The 18,403-nt window shown below is 45.5% G+C and overlaps 1 protein-coding gene across 1 annotated transcript in view; it reads right to left on the reverse strand.

Moving 5' to 3' along the window:
* MRPL24 (mitochondrial ribosomal protein L24) overlaps positions 1 to 18,403 on the reverse strand; it is a 74,033-nt gene that overhangs the window by 15,485 nt on the left and 40,145 nt on the right. Inside the window, exon 4 of the mRNA XM_086943717.1 lies at positions 10,955 to 11,058. Coding sequence (XP_086799843.1) covers positions 10,955 to 11,058 — 104 coding nt within the window. The remainder of the gene's footprint in view (positions 1 to 10,954; positions 11,059 to 18,403) is intronic.

Consider the following 18,403-nt stretch of genomic DNA (forward strand, 5'->3'; position numbering starts at 1 on the left):
TACTTGTGGACACCTACACCACTAACTTTCAGTGGAGGGGTGCAGAGAGGGGATCGCAGAGTTCCCCGGGGAAGGACGACGGCGCCTCGTTATTTTCCTGTTAACCTTTTGCCCAGGCAGCCAACAAAGTGTCTTTAAAGCATCATTGAATGGTAGATGTGCTCAGAAGATATTTACCTTGGCTGGAGGACTTTTGTCAGCACATTAGTCTAATCTCCAAGGTGGGGCACTGGAGGTCAAGGACTCCGGTTGCCCTATGCATCACCATGGCAGGTTCTCCAGTGCTTGGGGAAAGCATGAAAAAATAACTGTTTCAGGGGAGGTATAGAGGCCACTGCCTCCTGCAAGTCATCATACCAACTGTCCCCATGATAAGGCTGAATATATTCATCACACGCCTCATAACATTTGTCCGAGTTTGTTCGAAAAAGGGGGTGTAGGGTGCGTGTTCTTCCTTGAGGAGGCAGCAGATGAAGTGGAGGGAAACTGCACCTCAACAGTGGTTGGGTGCGTCCTCAGGCGAGGATGTACAGGTTCCGACTGCTATCCCTTGTCCAGCATCGATGAGATCCAGGAACCAGTGTGAACTGTGGTGCCGGAGGTGGGTCTGAATTGGAACGGGAGGTTCGCAAATGGAATACCACTATGTGGGTCCTGAAGGCGTGCGAGAAGTAGTTGGCAAAGAACCTAAGAGTCATTATGGCATCACAGATCAATCTTTTTGGGGTGGCAACAGCCCTCAAAACTCAGGTTGTGCTGGAACCAGTTACTGAATCAGCTCTAAAGTCAACTCACTCCAGGAGTGGGATTATGAGTCATGGTGTCGACCCGAGGAAGCAGATTCCTGCTTAGATTTTTTTTTTTTAGGTTTCTTCGTCAACTTACCGGATGATTTAGATCTCAACGAAGACCAGCCTCTGGAACAGCTTAGTCAACTCCTGTTTGAGAACACGACCAGGACCAATTTTTGACTCAGACTGGACTCATCGATCGCGAAGCCTGCTTGTGTTTGGCAATGTATAATTTCACCTTGCATTCCTGGATGGCCTTTGGGTTCATCAATGCGCATTCACTTCAGGCCTTAGAGTTGTGATTCTACCTCGGGCACCAAAGGCACACCTGATGGGGATCCGTTATAGACATTTGTTTAAGACAGTCAGTAAAGGGTTTAAAACCTGGAATGTTTTGGGGGGTGATATTCCCTTGCACACAGTAAAAATAAAACAACATTTCTTAGGTAAATGTCTCAGAGAGACAAGAGACAGAGCTCAGGGTCTCCATCTGGTGACGTGGAAAGAAAGGAATTGACTTTGTAGGCCCTAGGAGTAGTTTTCGAAGCAGGATGGCGTCAGAGTCGCACAGTGCCATCTGGTGGCATGTGGGATGCTGCTGGGGGATTTCTGGGTAAAGTCTGCCAACGGGAGGGGGGTGGGGATGGTGGGGGTGGATACAATAAATACAAGTTTTGTTTGGAGGTAAGTAAAAAAAAGCTATTCCAATTAGGATACAGGAAAAAACTTATGATTATCTACTGGGACTGAGATACAGTTTTAAAGGTTTTTATAGTGTTTATGGCCTAGATACTAGATTTTCTGCAAAATCGGCCTATAGGTAGGGCTTAATTTAAGCCGGTCATTGCAGTTTTGAGAGCCAGCATAATTTTTTCTCCACAAACTTTGATCCAGGCTAAAATTGAGAAAGCCAGAAGAGAGAAAAGGAGGAGGAATAAAAAGATAGAAAATACAGTAACTAAAGGAGAAACTAGAGATACAAACAAACCTGCAAAAATGAGAAAAAGAGGAAGCGAGTGTCTGTGGGTGGATTACTGAGGTATCAGGTGGAACTAAGACTATGCAGCCTTAGTATTTGTAGGTCAACAACAGTTCTACCTCTGACACCATCGATCACAATATGTTTTCGTTCACAGATGTCCCTTCTATTGACTCTGTGGTTTCTCGCTAGATATTTTTTGACTTAATCAAGAAGATCTTTTAACAATTAGGTTTCCCTTCACCTAGTACATTGAAAGAAACTCATCTACTATATTTCCAGGTGAACATCACACATAATACATATATCCATGACAAAAATGTACTATATGAGGATGGACATTTTTAAAACCTTCATACATCCAAAACAGTGAAAAAATATCATTAGAACAGTAATATACAAACAAATCAATAGTGTATACGATATTCCCATATATCCTGAATTGGGATTATTGTAAAATGTCCTCCTTTTAACCGTGCCAAATCTAGATCCTGCTCTGTTCTGTGCACATATCTCTATTTAGGGTCCTGATAGGGGCCAGAGACTATTTAGCACTTTAGCTCTGCGAGTCCGATCAATCCGGCTCTACTTGCTGAATAACACAGTGTCCCTTTGTATCTTCCTTTACTCTGGACCGCTAAGAAATGCCGATACGTTTCGACCTAAAGAAAGTGGGACCATCACTATATACAAGGTCCTCTTCAGGGCTGGGTGAAATTGTGACATAGCGCTGCTTTTGGTATCGTAGCGCTGCTCCCCCACCTCTGGCATAATTGTTATTCCACTAATTGGATCTGCACCCGCTCTGTCTGCGTAGCGCTCAGCATAACTCTGCTTGCAGTGTGTTTTCTTCGTGAACTGTGATTTATACGCATTGTTTTGCCAAATTTGCATATCGCCCTTAGGAAAGCTGGGCATTGCTTTCTCTTAACTGAATCTGTTATTGTGCCCGTGTTTCAGCGCCAGCTCGCATTTCCCGGTCCTGTTGCTTATCTCCCCGTCCATATTGTTGTGCCTGCAGCCCGTCCCTCCCCCTACGCTCCCGCCTCCCTGCTCCCCCTCCCACCCACGAGATACCAGGGACGTCTCAGCTGTGTTACCTCCGTGACTTGCCTGACTCCGTGTGAGGCGGCCGCTCCACCCTCCCTCCTGGATCCATAGCGCTGCTTTTGGTATCGTAGCGCTGCTCCCCCACCTCTGGCATAATTGTTATTCCACTAATTGGATCTGCACCCGCTCTGTCTGCGTAGCGCTCAGCATAACTCTGCTTGCAGTGTGTTTTCTTCGTGAACTGTGATTTATACGCATTGTTTTGCCAAATTTGCATATCGCTCTTAGGAAAGCTGGGCATTGCTTTCTCTTAACTGAATCTGTTATTGTGCCCGTGTTTCAGCGCCAGCTCGCATTTCCCGGTCCTGTTGCTTATCTCCCCGTCCATATTGTTGTGCCTGCAGCCCGTCCCTCCCCCTACGCTCCCGCCTCCCTGCTCCCCCTCCCACCCACGAGATACCAGGGACGTCTCAGCTGTGTTACCTCCGTGACTTGCCTGACTCCGTGTGAGGCGGCCGCTCCACCATCCCTCCTGGATCCATAGCGCTGCTTTTGGTATCGTTGCGCTGCTCCCCCACCTCTGGCATAATTGTTATTCCACTAATTGGATCTGCACCCGCTCTGTCTGCGTAGCGCTCAGCATAACTCTGCTTGCAGTGTGTTTTCTTCGTGAACTGTGATTTATACGCATTGTTTTGCCAAATTTGCATATCGCTCTTAGGAAAGCTGGGCATTGCTTTCTCTGAACTGAATCTGTTATTGTGCCCGTGTTTCAGCGCCAGCTCGCATTTCCCGGTCCTGTTGCTTATCTCCCCGTCCATATTGTTGTGCCTGCAGCCCGTCCCTCCCCCTACGCTCCCGCTCCCTGCTCCCCCTCCCACCCACGAGATACCAGGGACGTCTCAGCTGTGTTACCTCCGTGACTTGCCTGACTCCGTGTGAGGCGGCCGCTCCACCCTCCCTCCTGGATCCATAGCGCTGCTTTTGGTATCGTAGCGCTGCTCCCCCACCTCTGGCATAATTGTTATTCCACTAATTGGATCTGCACCCGCTCTGTCTGCGTAGCGCTCAGCATAACTCTGCTTGCAGTGCGTTTTCTTCGTGAACTGTGATTTATACGCATTGTTTTGCCAAATTTGCATATCGCCCTTAGGAAAGCTGGGCATTGCTTTCTCTTAACTGAATCTGTTATTGTGCCCGTGTTTCAGCGCCAGCTCGCATTTCCCGGTCCTGTTGCTTATCTCCCCGTCCATATTGTTGTGCCTGCAGCCCGTCCCTCCCCCTACGCTCCCGCCTCCCTGCTCCCCCTCCCACCCACGAGATACCAGGGACGTCTCAGCTGTGTTACCTCCGTGACTTGCCTGACTCCGTGTGAGGCAGCCGCTCCACCCTCCCTCCTGGATCCATAGCGCTGCTTTTGGTATCGTAGCGCTGCTCCCCCACCTCTGGCATAATTGTTATTCCACTAATTGGATCTGCACCCGCTCTGTCTGCGTAGCGCTCAGCATAACTCTGCTTGCAGTGTGTTTTCTTCGTGAACTGTGATTTATACGCATTGTTTTGCCAAATTTGCATATCGCTCTTAGGAAAGCTGGCCATTGCTTTCTCTGAACTGAATCTGTTATTGTGCCCGTGTTTCAGCGCCAGCTCGCATTTCCCGGTCCTGTTGCTTATCTCCCCGTCCATATTGTTGTGCCTGCAGCCCGTCCCTCCCCCTACGCTCCCGCCTCCCTGCTCCCCCTCCCACGCTCCGCCCCCTCCACCATCCATTTAAGGCTGATGAGCCGACGCGCAGCGTCCACGCGCTACGGCCGCGCCGAAGGTGCGCCAAAGGTAAGCCAGTCTACGCCTGTCCGCGCCGAGACCGCGCCTAGCGCCAGACCCCCTGGTTCCCGTAATGCCCAGCCCACTCGCATCACTTATGATGCCACCACCCTCCTAGCCCTTAACCCCGGCCGTTTCCCCAACTGCGTCCAAGCTGCTCCTGGACACACCCATGGTCCCTTCTCTTGCAACTCCTGCAAATTCGACGGCACCAAAACCAACTCCTCATCCACCAACACCAATCAGAGACCTGACAACCACCACCTAAAATGCATCCTGCTCAACACCCGCTCGGTCCACAGACACGCCATCGACCTCTGGAATCTACTAGACACCATCTCACCGGACGTCGCCTTCCTAACAGAAACATGGATGAATGCCTCTTCAGCCCCAGACATCACCATTGCCATCCCGGAAGGATACAAGATCATCCGTAAGGACCGCATCAAGCAAACAGGAGGAGGCATCGCTATCGTCCCTAAGAACTCCATCCGCATCTCAACCAGCTCAGACGTCAACCTTGCCAGCGCCGAACACCTCCACTTCCAGATCCACACCGACCCCAAGACCACACTCAGAGGCACCCTCCTCTACCGGCTTCCAGGAACCCGTGCACAATTCAGTGACGACATCACTGACTTTATCACCCCACACGCCCTCCCCTCCGAGGACTACATTCTATTGGGAGACCTAAATTTTCACCTGGAAAAGAGCAATGACAGCAGCGCCACCACCCTTCTGGACAATCTCGCCAACCTCGGACTCAAACAACTGGTCACTACCCCCACCCACACTGCAGGTCACACACTCGACCCCATCTTCACCTCCAGCAAACATGTCTCATTCAGTCACACCACAGTTCTTCATTGGACGGACCACAGCTGCGTTCACTTTACCTACAATAAGACCACAATCCACAACCATCCTCAACCCACCCTGCGAAGAAACTGGAACAAAATCACCAGCGACCAGATCTCCTCATCGCTTCTTCTAAACCCCCCCGCCCACTCCTCAAACCCCGACCAAGCAGCCGTTAACCTCACCCAATGGCTTTCCAACAGCGCCGACATCCTAGCACCGTTGAAAAAACGTCAAAACAAACTAGGCAGCAAAAACGCCTCCTGGTTCAACGATGATCTTAAGAAATCGAAGAAACTCTGTCGCTCCCTCGAGAAGGCCTGGAAAAAAGACCCAAACACCAGCACCAGGGACGCCTTCAAAAACGCCACCCGCATACACCACCAACTAATCCGGTCTGCCAAGAAAGCCGCATTCAAATACCGACTAGATAACAACGCCCACAACAGCAAGGAATTATTCAACATCGTCAAAGAATTTACCAACCCATCAGCCAACTCCAACGACATCACCCCCTCCCAAGCCCTCTGCGACTCCCTAGCTTCCTTCTTCCACAACAAAATTGCAGACATCCACAACAGCTTCGACAACCGACCCGGAGACCAACCCACCCAACCTTCTGCAGGACCTTCACCCCCCTCGAACACCCTTAACGACTGGAACCCAATCTCCACTGAGGACACCATCCGCCTGATGAACTCCATCCACTCAGGATCCCCAACTGACCCATGCCCTCACCACATCTTCAACAAAGCAGACTCCATCATAGCACCACATCTCCGAGATGTCATCAACTGCTCCCTCAACTCCGCCACCTTCCCGGAAAGCTGGAAACACGCAGAACTCAGCGCCCTTCTGAAAAAACCCACAGCTGACCCCACCGAACTCAAAAACTACCGCCCCATCTCGCTTCTTCCATTCCCGGCCAAAGTCATTGAGAAAGCTGTCAACAATCAGCTAGCCACCTTCCTCGAATCCAACAAATCCCTCGACCCCTCACAGTCCGGCTTCCGAGCCAAACACAGCACGGAGACCGCACTTATCGCAGCAACAGACGACATTCGAACTCTACTGGACAATGGAGACACAGTCGCCCTCATCCTCCTCGACCTCTCCGCTGCCTTCGACACAGTCTGTCATAGCACCCTTCTACAGCACCTCAGAAACGTCGGAATCCATGGAAAAGCACTGGAATGGATCACCTCGTTCCTCACCGGAAGACCACAGAGAGTCCGCCTCCCACCATTCAAGTCAGAGGCCTCTGAAATCATCTGCGGCGTGCCACAAGGATCGTCACTCAGCCCCACTCTCTTCAACGTATACATGAGCCCCCTTGCGGCCATCGCTCGCCAACACAATCTCAACATCATCTCCTACGCTGACGACACTCAACTGATCCTCTCACTCACCAAACACCCTAACACCGCCAAAACCAACTTACACGAAGGAATGAAAGAAGTAGCCGAGTGGATGAAGCACAGCCGTCTGAAACTGAACTCAGATAAAACAGAAGTCCTCATCTTAGGCACCTCCCCCTCCGCCTGGGATGACTCGGTGGCCAGAGGCCCTTGGAAAAGCACCCATCCCGACGGACCACGCACGGAACCTGGGAGTCATCCTGGACTCCTCACTCTCTATGAACAGACAAGTCAACGCCGTCTCATCATCTTGCTTCAACATTCTTCGCATGCTCAGAAAAACATTTCGCTGGATCCCCACCGAAACTAGAAAAACGGTCACCCACGCACTGGTCACGAGCCGCCTGGACTACGGAAACACCCTATACGCCGGTACCACCGCAAAACTCCAGAAAAAACTCCAACGCATCCAGAACGCTTCAGCCAGGCTCATACTAGACATCCCGCGTAAAGAACACATCTCTGGTCACCTGAAAAACCTCCACTGGCTCCCCATAAATCAGAGGATTACTTTCCGCCTCCTAACCCACGCACACAAAGCACTTTACGAACTTGGACCCGAATGCCTCAACACACGACTGTCCTTCTACACCCCCTCCTGTCAGCTACGATCCTCCAACCAAGCCCTTGCCACTGTACCTCGCATCAACAAAACCACCATGGGAGGCAGATCCTTCTCCTACCTGGCAGCTAAAACCTGGAACTCACTTCCCACTCACCTTCGCCTTACTCAGAACCACCTAGCATTCAGAAAACAACTTAAAACTTGGATATTCGACAAGTAATTCCCCACCCTTCCTCGAGCGCCTTGAGACCCTATGGGTATGTAGCGCACTATATAAATATTGACTTGACTTGACTTGGATCAATGTCTGTTGCTGAATGTTGTAGGAATTGGGTTTCTACCTGTGAAGCTAGTGTGGGATACAACCAGTCATCTGTGTTGTCTTCAAAGGTATACCAGGGCTGGATATGGATGCTTGTACAGCTGTCTAGTGCAGCAGGCTCCAGGCTAGGATGGATTCTCCTGCAGTTTGGCTAGTTCGTTAGCCTTAGTATTTGTAAGATCACCTTTCAATTAAACCAGTTTCATAGCGAAAGAATGGGCACCAGCACTTATGTTTCCCAAATTAAAGACTGAGAAGTGTAGCTCACTGGTTAGAGGAGGCAGACCTGGAAGCAGAGGTCAGCCCGGGACCAGGGTTCAATTCCCGGCTCGGCGGGGTCTTGAGTCCTAAAAAAATGTCCATGGACTCGACAATTCTCGCTCCGGTGCCTACTCGATTCACGGGTTCATACTCTGCGACTCTGGGCAATAGCTTGCTTAATCTCCATAACGGCCCCTCGCGGAGGGATGCCTGGCTTTCACCTTGCGGATTCCCTGCCGGGGTTATCTCACAGGGGAATACCAGGACGGGTTCCCTAAGCAAGCGCTTAGAAACCGCTTTGTGATTTGCGCTATATAAATTCCTGTACATTTACATTTACATTTACTGCCTGCATCATTATGCTGGGGTACAATAAGATACAGCAGTCTTCCCTTTTTATGAGGCGGTTCGTCTTTAGGACCCCGCAGCCTTCGCCCACTCCCGCACCGACTTCCTGCTGCAGGTGGAGGAATAAGCAGGCCCTAGTGAGTAGGAAAGGAGGATGAGGCTTACATGGATCAGACAGGTGAGAGGTCTGGTGAAAGGCACTGGTGAGATAGGGAGGTGTGAAAAAATATGTAAAACAACAGTTAGACTGATATGCATTAGCAGACTTTAAAAATATGTGACACAACAGCGGTTTCTTCACAAGGGCAGGAAAACATAAAATGGCAATGAAAAGATTTCCGTGCCATTTTATTTTTCTGATGTGCGCACTGAAGCAGCCATCTGACCCCGAGCGCAGAGACTTGTGGGGCGGGTCCTCTGCTGCTGACCGGCAGCAAAGGACAGAGGAAGTGGCTGGCTGGATGCTCAAAAGTGTGCATGCCACTCTGGCGGGCTCTCTTGCACCGGCCAAAGTGATATGCGCACTTTAAAGCTCTCCTCCCAGCTGTCTTAAAGTGCTGAGTGGAGACCAAGCACACACCTCCAGGGCTTAAAGGAGGGTCTAGCCAGCCAGCTCCATCCAATACTGGTACTGCTCTCATGCTGATTAACAGAATGAGAGCAGCAACTGGAGTGGTAAGGGGAGTTAGACTTCCACAACAGATTCAGAAGTGGAACATCGAGTAGGAGGTGCAGCTGTGGATAAGTACCTTTGATTTTATTTAAAATGTTCTTCTAGTTGTGTTTTTTCGACTTTTGGAGGTAGGGTTTGTTTTATTTTGGTGTTTTGGAAAGGGGGTTGTTTTACTTTGGGGCTGTGGAGGGAAGGGGTGTATTATTTCGTTTTTTTCGGAAGTGATGGAGCACTTCATTCCCTCAACCACTTTCAAAGGGAACCAGCCGCCCATGATGAGAAAATTAAATTAGCTTTACATACAACAACACTTTAAAGTCGGAGTTTATCACCATCTATGCATACATGCACATATAGAACTTTACAACATTAGATCTCTATTATTTTCCTTATACATGTATACCCTTTCGATGTAGTTACGTATCTATATATTTATTACTTTACTTCTACTGTTGAAATAATTAAAAGCCTTCAACTTCCTCCAATGCACCACTCTGTCTCATCTTATTAACTCTTTCAATATATCCTCCACCTTCACTCTCTGTGTCATCCCAAATCTCATTCTACAACTAGGATCTCCCCAATAGCCCGTTCTTGACCCTTCATTGCTCTATCCCTCCGTGACTCACCTTAAACTTCATTCTACTACTATGGTCTCCCAAATAACCCTTTCTAGACACTTCCCTCCTCTATCCCTCCTTGACTCACCCCATACCTCATTTTACTACTAAGATCTGCTGAATAACACTCCCTAGACGTTTCCCTCCTGTATCTCTCCTTTATCCTATTCAAACTAACAGACTCACATGTCCACCGCTCAAATTAACAACTTATATTTCCCTATCCAAATCCACCACAAATACTTTAGAGTTCTAGAGCAGCGTGTTACTTGCCGAAAAGTGATTCAACGCCTCGTCAAGGGTAGTAAGCGGCTGTAAATACAAAGAGCTTGTCCTTTTATATATGCATCTCTGCAAACTGCTCTCGCTCAACACTTAGCCCACAACTCTTCCTTCTCACAAACTGGTAATTACTTGCCTGTCGTCTCCCCGAACCTATCTGTTCACCCACTAAACATTCACACAAACTAATATGCAAAAACCCACTAATGCTGACAGGTAACGCCTTAGTGGGAGCCCCAAGCACTATCTTTTAACTCCACTAATCATTTGCATGAACGAACATATCTACCAGCACACTAGCTACGGGATCCATCTAACCCCCTCTGTTTCCACCACAAATTGGAGCCATGCATGTAAGGGTTTCTTCTGGGAACATTGGACAAAACTAATTAACTAGATAAGACTAAATGAACCACTATCTAGTGCTCATAATAAGATCCAATACAAAACTCTCATGTTTATGTACCTCTCCTTATAATTGCCACACGCTTGATATTTCTTCATGCCCCCAAATGCCTTGGCATGAATTAATGCCTCAAACAGCATTTGTACAATCAAACTAAAAGTGGCGCATTTAGGAGAGTGAACACTTGACTGTATAACACTGGATTGTATTCTCTTCAGTGAACAATACCAGGAGTCGAAGATATTGGGTGAAGGAGAACATTAGGGGCTGCCTAGCTGATAAAAGAGGGACTCAAAAAGGAAACATGTTGTTGTGCTATTATACATTAATAGGTTTCACTGCATCTCTTAATACACATTTTACCTGGTTGCAGTGCGTCATAATCGGAGCTGCCTAAAAGATCAAATAAATATCTGGCAGATAAGTATTTTGGAATGAAGAAAAACAGTAACTTTGTTTAGAGATGGAAAGCCCTACCATGACATGAAATTACATTGTATTACACTATCTACTGTCTTTGAATCAGCATTTGTAGGAGTTATATTCATGGAACTTACCGGTCCGTAGGGTCAACAAGAGCAACCTGGTTATGAAGAAGGGGGGACTCGCTGGCAACATATGTTCCTTTGTAATCCCCGGTTTTACCCACATACCGGTAATGCTGAAAACACAAGATTGCATTTGTTTCACTAGTTTGCAGTATAAAAATATCCGGTCACCAGGTTAGAGACTTGCCTCCTCAACAGCTATCAATGCCCTATCCACCTACATCAAAATTATTGGAATGTCGGGTTCTTACTGGGTGTTCAGCACACAGACACATTAAGTTACATTTAACCCCCACCAAGAGCTTAAAAGGCCTCAAGGAGACGCACAACTCTCACTCCTAACATTTATACAGCACACCTTATTTTGTCATTTTTCATTTGGCTAGATCAAAATACATTGCAAAAGCACCAACAGAGGGCTGACACTGATAATGGAAGAGGGTACAATAATATAAAGCCCCAGTACTACTACTCTTATGGCCCATCATTTTCCATTATCAACTATAAGAAAATTAGGAACAGGTCAAGTGTGCCAAGAAGATGGCAACAGCTAAATATATTGCAATTCAATGACTCCAATACATAGGCTTTCTCCCTTTACCAAAAAGAGGGTACCAAGAAAATGCCTCAATAACTGCTAAAAGGAACTTTGTGTGTGGGATACCATCTGTTCATGGGTCTATCATAGATGAGTATACGTTTCCCTAAGAGGGTGAGCACCCTCACCAGTTCACAATATTAATATTGTTTCAAAAATATCTTCAGAAAAATACTATCAAACAATATCGTGGTTACAAGAATTTTGTGGTACAGAATCTCACAGGTATGAGCATAATAAAACTTCAACGTAAATAATGATTTAATACAGATTTTTTTGGGGATTTTTATAATATATTTTTCAACACTTTCCCTACTGTTGCTTAGACTGGAGTGCAAATAGTAAATCAAAACCCTCCAAAATCCAACCCTTTCACCATCACTGCTTAATGTAGAGTGGGAATAGTAAATCTGAAGCACTCAAAGTCCAATGTTTTCCCTGCGGTTTGTGTATATTGGAGTGGGACTAGTCAATGTTATCTTTTTAAAGTTTAATACTTTGCCACCTGTATTTTAGGTTCAAGAGAGAGTGGTACATTTGATCTCTTGTTTTTTCATTTTGAATGTTATTTTTTGTGGTGAATTCGAGATTGCTAATTACGCTTACAATTTTTTGTTTAATGGAGTTCAGTTGTTTGAAGTTTATTTTTTTATTTCATATTTTTTTTTAAGTTTACTTACGTTTTTGTGAAGTATAATGTGAATTATTTAGCTATTGTCTAAATGTATTGTCAAGTAGTTTTACATTTATTATAGATTTTGTGTTTTGACATAACTATATACAATTGTATATTTATTTAAATTTATTTCTAAGTATTATATTTAAAAATGGATTACTTGTATCCACCCTGCATACATCTGTCAGTTGCAAGCATGGGGAATGTCACTAAATGTGAATCAGACACTGTTCTTGGACTGAACAGTTCATAGATAAAGAAAGAAGAACCTGTCCCGCAAAGTGTGTAGCAGCAGGTATATGTGGTCAATTTAGCACTTGTGACCTGGGCTGCTGCTTGGCTAGCATCTCTGCCTGCATATTTCATGATCTGATCTGCAGTAATGAGAGTTCTGGCTGTATCAAAGTAAAAATTTAAACTGTTCTTCGTTTTGGGGTGGTGCAAAGCCTTCTCACCAGAGCACCATAATCATCTCCTTTCAAGTGAAACATAATGATCACCTTGTACAGAATCTTTTGCAAGTTATAAAAGCAGAGCTGGGTCTGAAATTCACTGATGTGCATTGTTGAAGTTAAGGTGACCAGAAAAGGTCTTTCATCTGAAATGTTTTAAGGCGTAAGAGGCCATGGGTTTAAGAGTTTGTGCATCAATTTCACCAAAGCCTGACTGAGATCCCAAGAGACAACAGGGCTCCTGTTTGTGGGAAACCAGTGCAATAGGAGTTTTAAAGGCCACTTCAATGGCCAATAGCTGGGTTTTGAAAGTGACACCTAAGACAACAGATTCAACTAGATGTCAGGTGGAGTGCAATATTTAATTCATCGGGTCAACTGATACTTTTTGGTAAGCCCCAATAACAGATCTTTAGCAACTGGCCCCTGCGCGGTGTTGTGGTGAAAGTCTTCCTGGTAGCTGCTAGGACAAATGAGTTCTCTGAAGTGAGGCCAAAGTGGTCAAAGGATGACTTCTCAAAAAGCAAATGCTCAAGCTGAAGCCATGGTAGGGAGGGTGAAGGACCTTCAGAGAACCTGCAGACCAGCGGTCTCTTCTCAATCAAAGAGAAGAAGATGCAGGAGATATGAGAGCTATGTTTGGCGGATCCTACCCGATTACACCAAAATATCTATGCATGGAGGGCTCCCTCTGATCTTCTGAAGAACTCTTTGAATAGGAGTGGCAGAAGTGAAGGCAAGTAAGCAAGCAAGACACTCATGTAGAAGCCCCACAATCAAATGATGCAGTGGTGATTTGCAGTGTTAGCATGCAGAAGTCACATAGCACTAAAACAATGGAAGCTTAGAACCATCATCTCATAGGGGCTAGAAATGGGTGGGCCAGGACAGGCTTGGCTGTCCAACAAATGATTTCAACTGTTGGTGCTGAAATAGCCTTTGTAATTTGGTATGAGGGACCGCGGTAAGGCACTCAAAGATGCCAAACAAACCACCAGATTGATACAGTCCAAGTTTCCAACAAGCTGTCTAGCCGATGATCAATGCTCTTTTTAGAAGAAAAAAAGATCTTTCCAGGTCCCAAGTAAATAATGTCCCAGATGAATCAAATGCGTTTTAGAGTGAACGCACAACTTTGGCATTAATCAGTAAGAACCAAGATCAAACAAAGTTCATGAGAGTACACCTAATCATGACTTGTGTGTCATGTATTTCCAATGAGACTTTATACTTGCTGACTTTCCCTTCTAGACAGACTTCTGCAATCAACAGGAGTAGATCAGAAGTGTAGAGAAGTTGAAGGAAGAGATGAAGGCAGAGGCATACAGACATCATCCTACTAGGACTCCAGCAGAGGACTCTCCAAGGAGAGGCTAGGCTAGGCTCTATTCACCGGTACAACCCACCTCAGTCCCAGAATTACAGAAACAGACTGAGGCTGAAGAGTGTCTCCCACACCCATGGAGAAATTCGTATTCAAGCTCTTGGTGAATCATGTCAGTAGCCCTAGGCCCAAAAGGAGACTGGCTCAATCCTGCAGTGCAAGGTTAACTTGCGACCTCTGTGTCACAAAGGGAATTGTGTTTTCAGATAGAGCCATGGGGGTTTGGAGCAATGGAGAGATTAGTCTCACTTGACTCTTCCTGTTGGTACAATTAAATATCTCCTATAGGATGCAGAAAGGGGGAGAGGAGTGGAAGGTTTGGCAACCAAGCATAATTGCTGACTGAGACGTGGCATGGCATATTCTGCTACAAACACTGGATCAATTCTACATCCTGCCCAGTGCTTATTAAAGGAGGTGGCCTTTTGGTATGCACAGGCTTTTCGGATCAAATAAGGGAGGCCTGACTGGGTGATGCGAAGTGACAGGAAAGTAACCATTACCCACTAACAACTGCACACACAAGATTGGCGAACAAGGAGGACTCACATCAGATAAATGTAAAACAGGAAAGACCCATACAAAAGCTGGAGCTCAGTATCAGGCCAGAGTGCTGCAGTTGCCCAACCGAGGAGGGTTGAATGAGTCCACAGGAGTACTGCAGAAGTGTAACCAGGGCATGCCGACAAAAGTTGAAGAGTAAATGATCTGCAATTGCAGAGGTGGGAAGGCAGCATGTCAGGTTAAGAGCCAGGACAGCGGACTGAAGAAAACAGAAGTACAGTGAGTGGTATAGAGAAGGAAGGAGGAGGAAGATGGTACAGAAGTCTGTAGACAGTTTGTTGGAAGCATGCAAACAAGCCAACGCAACAGAATGAGTTGGCAAGCATACTTTTCTGAGAGATCACCAAGGAGAACTAAGTGGGAACAACACAAGACTTTCTGACCCATATGTGAAGGAAGTCTTGCTGGCAGTAACATAATTCAGATCTATATTGGAATTAAAGATTGTATTCCAAATGCAAAGGGTTCTGGACAATGGCCAATAAAACATTCAACGTTTTACCATTCTCCTACCTGCAGCCCTTTGCTTCAGCCTTGCCTACCCGATCTGCTGATTAGGGTTCATAAGAAAGACAGCAGCACTGAAGGCGGTCCTGCACTATAAAGGGCTCAACACTGTGGAGCAAACTGTATGTACCTTAAATCTCAAACAAACAACTGCCGATGGAAGAAGGCCCCAAAAAGGGAAGTCTTACCCTTATGACAGAGTGTGACTGGACTGCCCCATCCTTCAAAGGACATGGTACCCCCTTGACGGCATACCATTATCACTGTCAGTGTGCCAGCCAACTGGTGGTTTGTGCCACAGAGAAATGGATACATAATCTAAGACTGCCTTTGAGACATGGAAGAGGATTGTGAAGGACTCTTTACATTACCACTACAATCAAAAACAGGTGATGCAGAAAAAAAAACAACTTTGGAGCCTAATGTTGCACGATTTGAAACTCCTAATTAAACAAACCTTTATATGTTTTTTCTTGTTGCATCATCAACTATCAGGAAATATCCATCAGTTTGAGACAAATGGGGTAATTTGGAGTTCATATATGGAAGGCATATATGGAGGGCATATTCGAAAGGGCAGCAGATTCCCCATCCACCCAAGTCTTGGTTCGCCCCCCACACCTCCCCTCCGCCCCTAAGAGAGGTGCAAACAAACGACAGACGACCAGTCTGCTAAGATACATTCTGTTAATGATGTACATCAGAGCCACCCTATTTATGGCTGTCATTCTTGGGTTATATTTTTAATGCATGGGACCACCAAGAAAAGCCTGGCTGTCGCGAAAAGGAAGCAATAAAAATACCTCCGCGTATCAGGACTGTGCTTGCTTTCAAGAAACAAATTCCTTCTTTGGGAGTTTATTTCTTCATAACAAACAATCCATGCTGAGTGGGTCCAACAAACTTGGCACGCACTCTGCAAAGTTCAGTGCCTTCAGGGGAGCCTCCAGAGGGGCAGCTCTGCTGAAACCACAGAGATCCCTGCCTAAAATTTGGCTGGTGGTCCTCTGGTGGAATCAGTGGCTTCCAGTAATCTAGCAAACCACCTCCCAGGCTCTAAATGACTCTTACAGTCTCTAAAACAATAAATGTATTACATTGAGAAGTATATTTAGAACCCTTTGGTTAACATCCTAACTTTTGGTCTAAACTAAATTACTGAATAGAAAAACAGCTTCTTCTTACTCATATCAGAAACAGGGAAATCTGGCAATGTTAATTATTCCTGAGGAAACTGTACAAGCGGATTAGGGTACTCCAAAGGATCAATTGAACTTTCCAAGGAGACGGAGACAGTATGACTAACAAATCTCTTATTTCAAAAAAAGGACATTGGGGGGGGACTTTTCAATTGTAAAGAATATATTTTTCAATTACAAGCGTCATATGGTTTTGCTTCTTAGGATTCTGTATTCTTGCAGGGTAATAGATGTGCAGGCCACTGTCAAAATGCGACTAGTATACAGTAAATGTCTCCCTTCAATGTAAGCGGCTAAGTGGGAAATTTAGAGTACAGGCTCACGGCAGAGGACCGCATGACTAGCTTTTTATCCTCGAAAGTCTTATACAATCTTGAATGATAAATCACAATTGAAAATAAAACCTATCCAAACCATTTTGAATGAAGATACTGCATATATTGATGCATGCATCCCAGGACTAAATTTAGAAAAAACTGATACTGCTGAGATTTTCGTTTAGAAGTAATAGAGTAACATTTGATAAATTATAAAATATAAAAATAGGAGTTCAAAAGAAGACCAGTGTACAAAAATTGCCTCTTTGCAGGATCCCCCCACGTATTGCTTATTTGCTACACTTAGTGCTGGTTTACTGTCTCTGAACACTGGAGAGCTGACGTCCAGCACCCAGGGTATGCGCTCTGATCAATGGACTGGCTGAATCAGGCAATTTCCCTGAGAGGCTGGAAGGTTGAGAAGCCGGTTTTGCAGAAGTGCATCAGTTTTAAAAGCACTGCAAAGTTCCTTGTATATTCAGTATTATTCGGGCAACAATAAAAGTGTCATGTTGACTTTGGTGATTAATGTACTTGCTGGAGAGAGATGAAAGTTGTGTCTAGTGATAGTTTTGACTTATCTAAGGTGGAGCAGAGGGGTAATATGCCTGCTGCAAAGAATGTGTACCATGCATTTCAAGGAACAATATATTTTATGAGCTTATCTCAGTGGGTTACTGCTTTTGTCACACAGATTCCTTTGTTACTGTGCAGTTCAAAAGTTACATTCATGTTCTAGCACAGTGAGTTATGAACTGCCATCAAAGAACTGCATGCAAGCTGCATGGTACACTTATCCTGATGTTGCTAAAAAAAAAAAAAAAAAAAAAAATAGAGGTTTGCTTGGGTAGAAATAAATTCTTACTATTAAAGTGAACCCTAATGATTGTGTTATGATCAGAATCCTGGGTTTGTGCTTCTCCAAACCAAGCACTCTTAAATAGTGCCTACTAGTACGGATGGCATATGAATCCTCAACCGTGTAGTCTCCTTTGCCTTATGTAACATTTTCTATACACTTATTTACACACATATGATTCATATGATTCATTGTCTCAGTATGTGAGATGTTAAGTGCTCCGCCAACCTACACTGGTATGAGAGGCGCTATACAACCAAATGAAATACATGCGAGATAGAGGCTACACAGGGATGAGAGGCACTGTTGGAAGGTGATAGTGGGGGAATCATTGAAGAGCCTCAATAAAGATTGCTATAGCCAGATGCACTGCAAGGTCATCTATTACTACGCTTTAAAAGCGAATACAATTTAATACATAATGACACATTTGTTCCAGAAAGCCCCATTTTTTTTCACAAATTTTCTTGGTGGGGAGAACTCCCTCCAAAATCCAGTGGTCGGGCTAGCTCGCTGCTCTTGCTATGCACAGTACGGGGGAAAAGTCTGACAAAATTTGCCAGGGCTGCTTTGAGTTTCCAGTTCGGCCCTGCCGCTAAAGTATATGTGCAACTGGCTAATATAGGATTGGTACATTTACCTAAAAGTCCCTAGTATTTGGTAATCTGCATATCGACTGCCTGCAAGTTAAATGTCTCTAGTGGATTGCAGCACTGATTGTGCAACCACTCCAGAGAAAAAATGAAAACATGACTGTAGACCTACAAATTCCATGTGGAAAAAGAAACGCCAGGCATAAACCTTACTTTTTAAAACATATAGGTCACCCCTAAGGTAGGTCGTAAGTACCCATTGGGGAGGGTGTATGGTATTTAAAAAGTTGGACATGTGTTCTTAAGTTT

Source organism: Lissotriton vulgaris, chromosome 11, assembly GCF_964263255.1.
Source record: "Lissotriton vulgaris chromosome 11, aLisVul1.2, whole genome shotgun sequence".
NCBI classification, from domain to species: Eukaryota; Metazoa; Chordata; class Amphibia; order Caudata; family Salamandridae; genus Lissotriton; species Lissotriton vulgaris.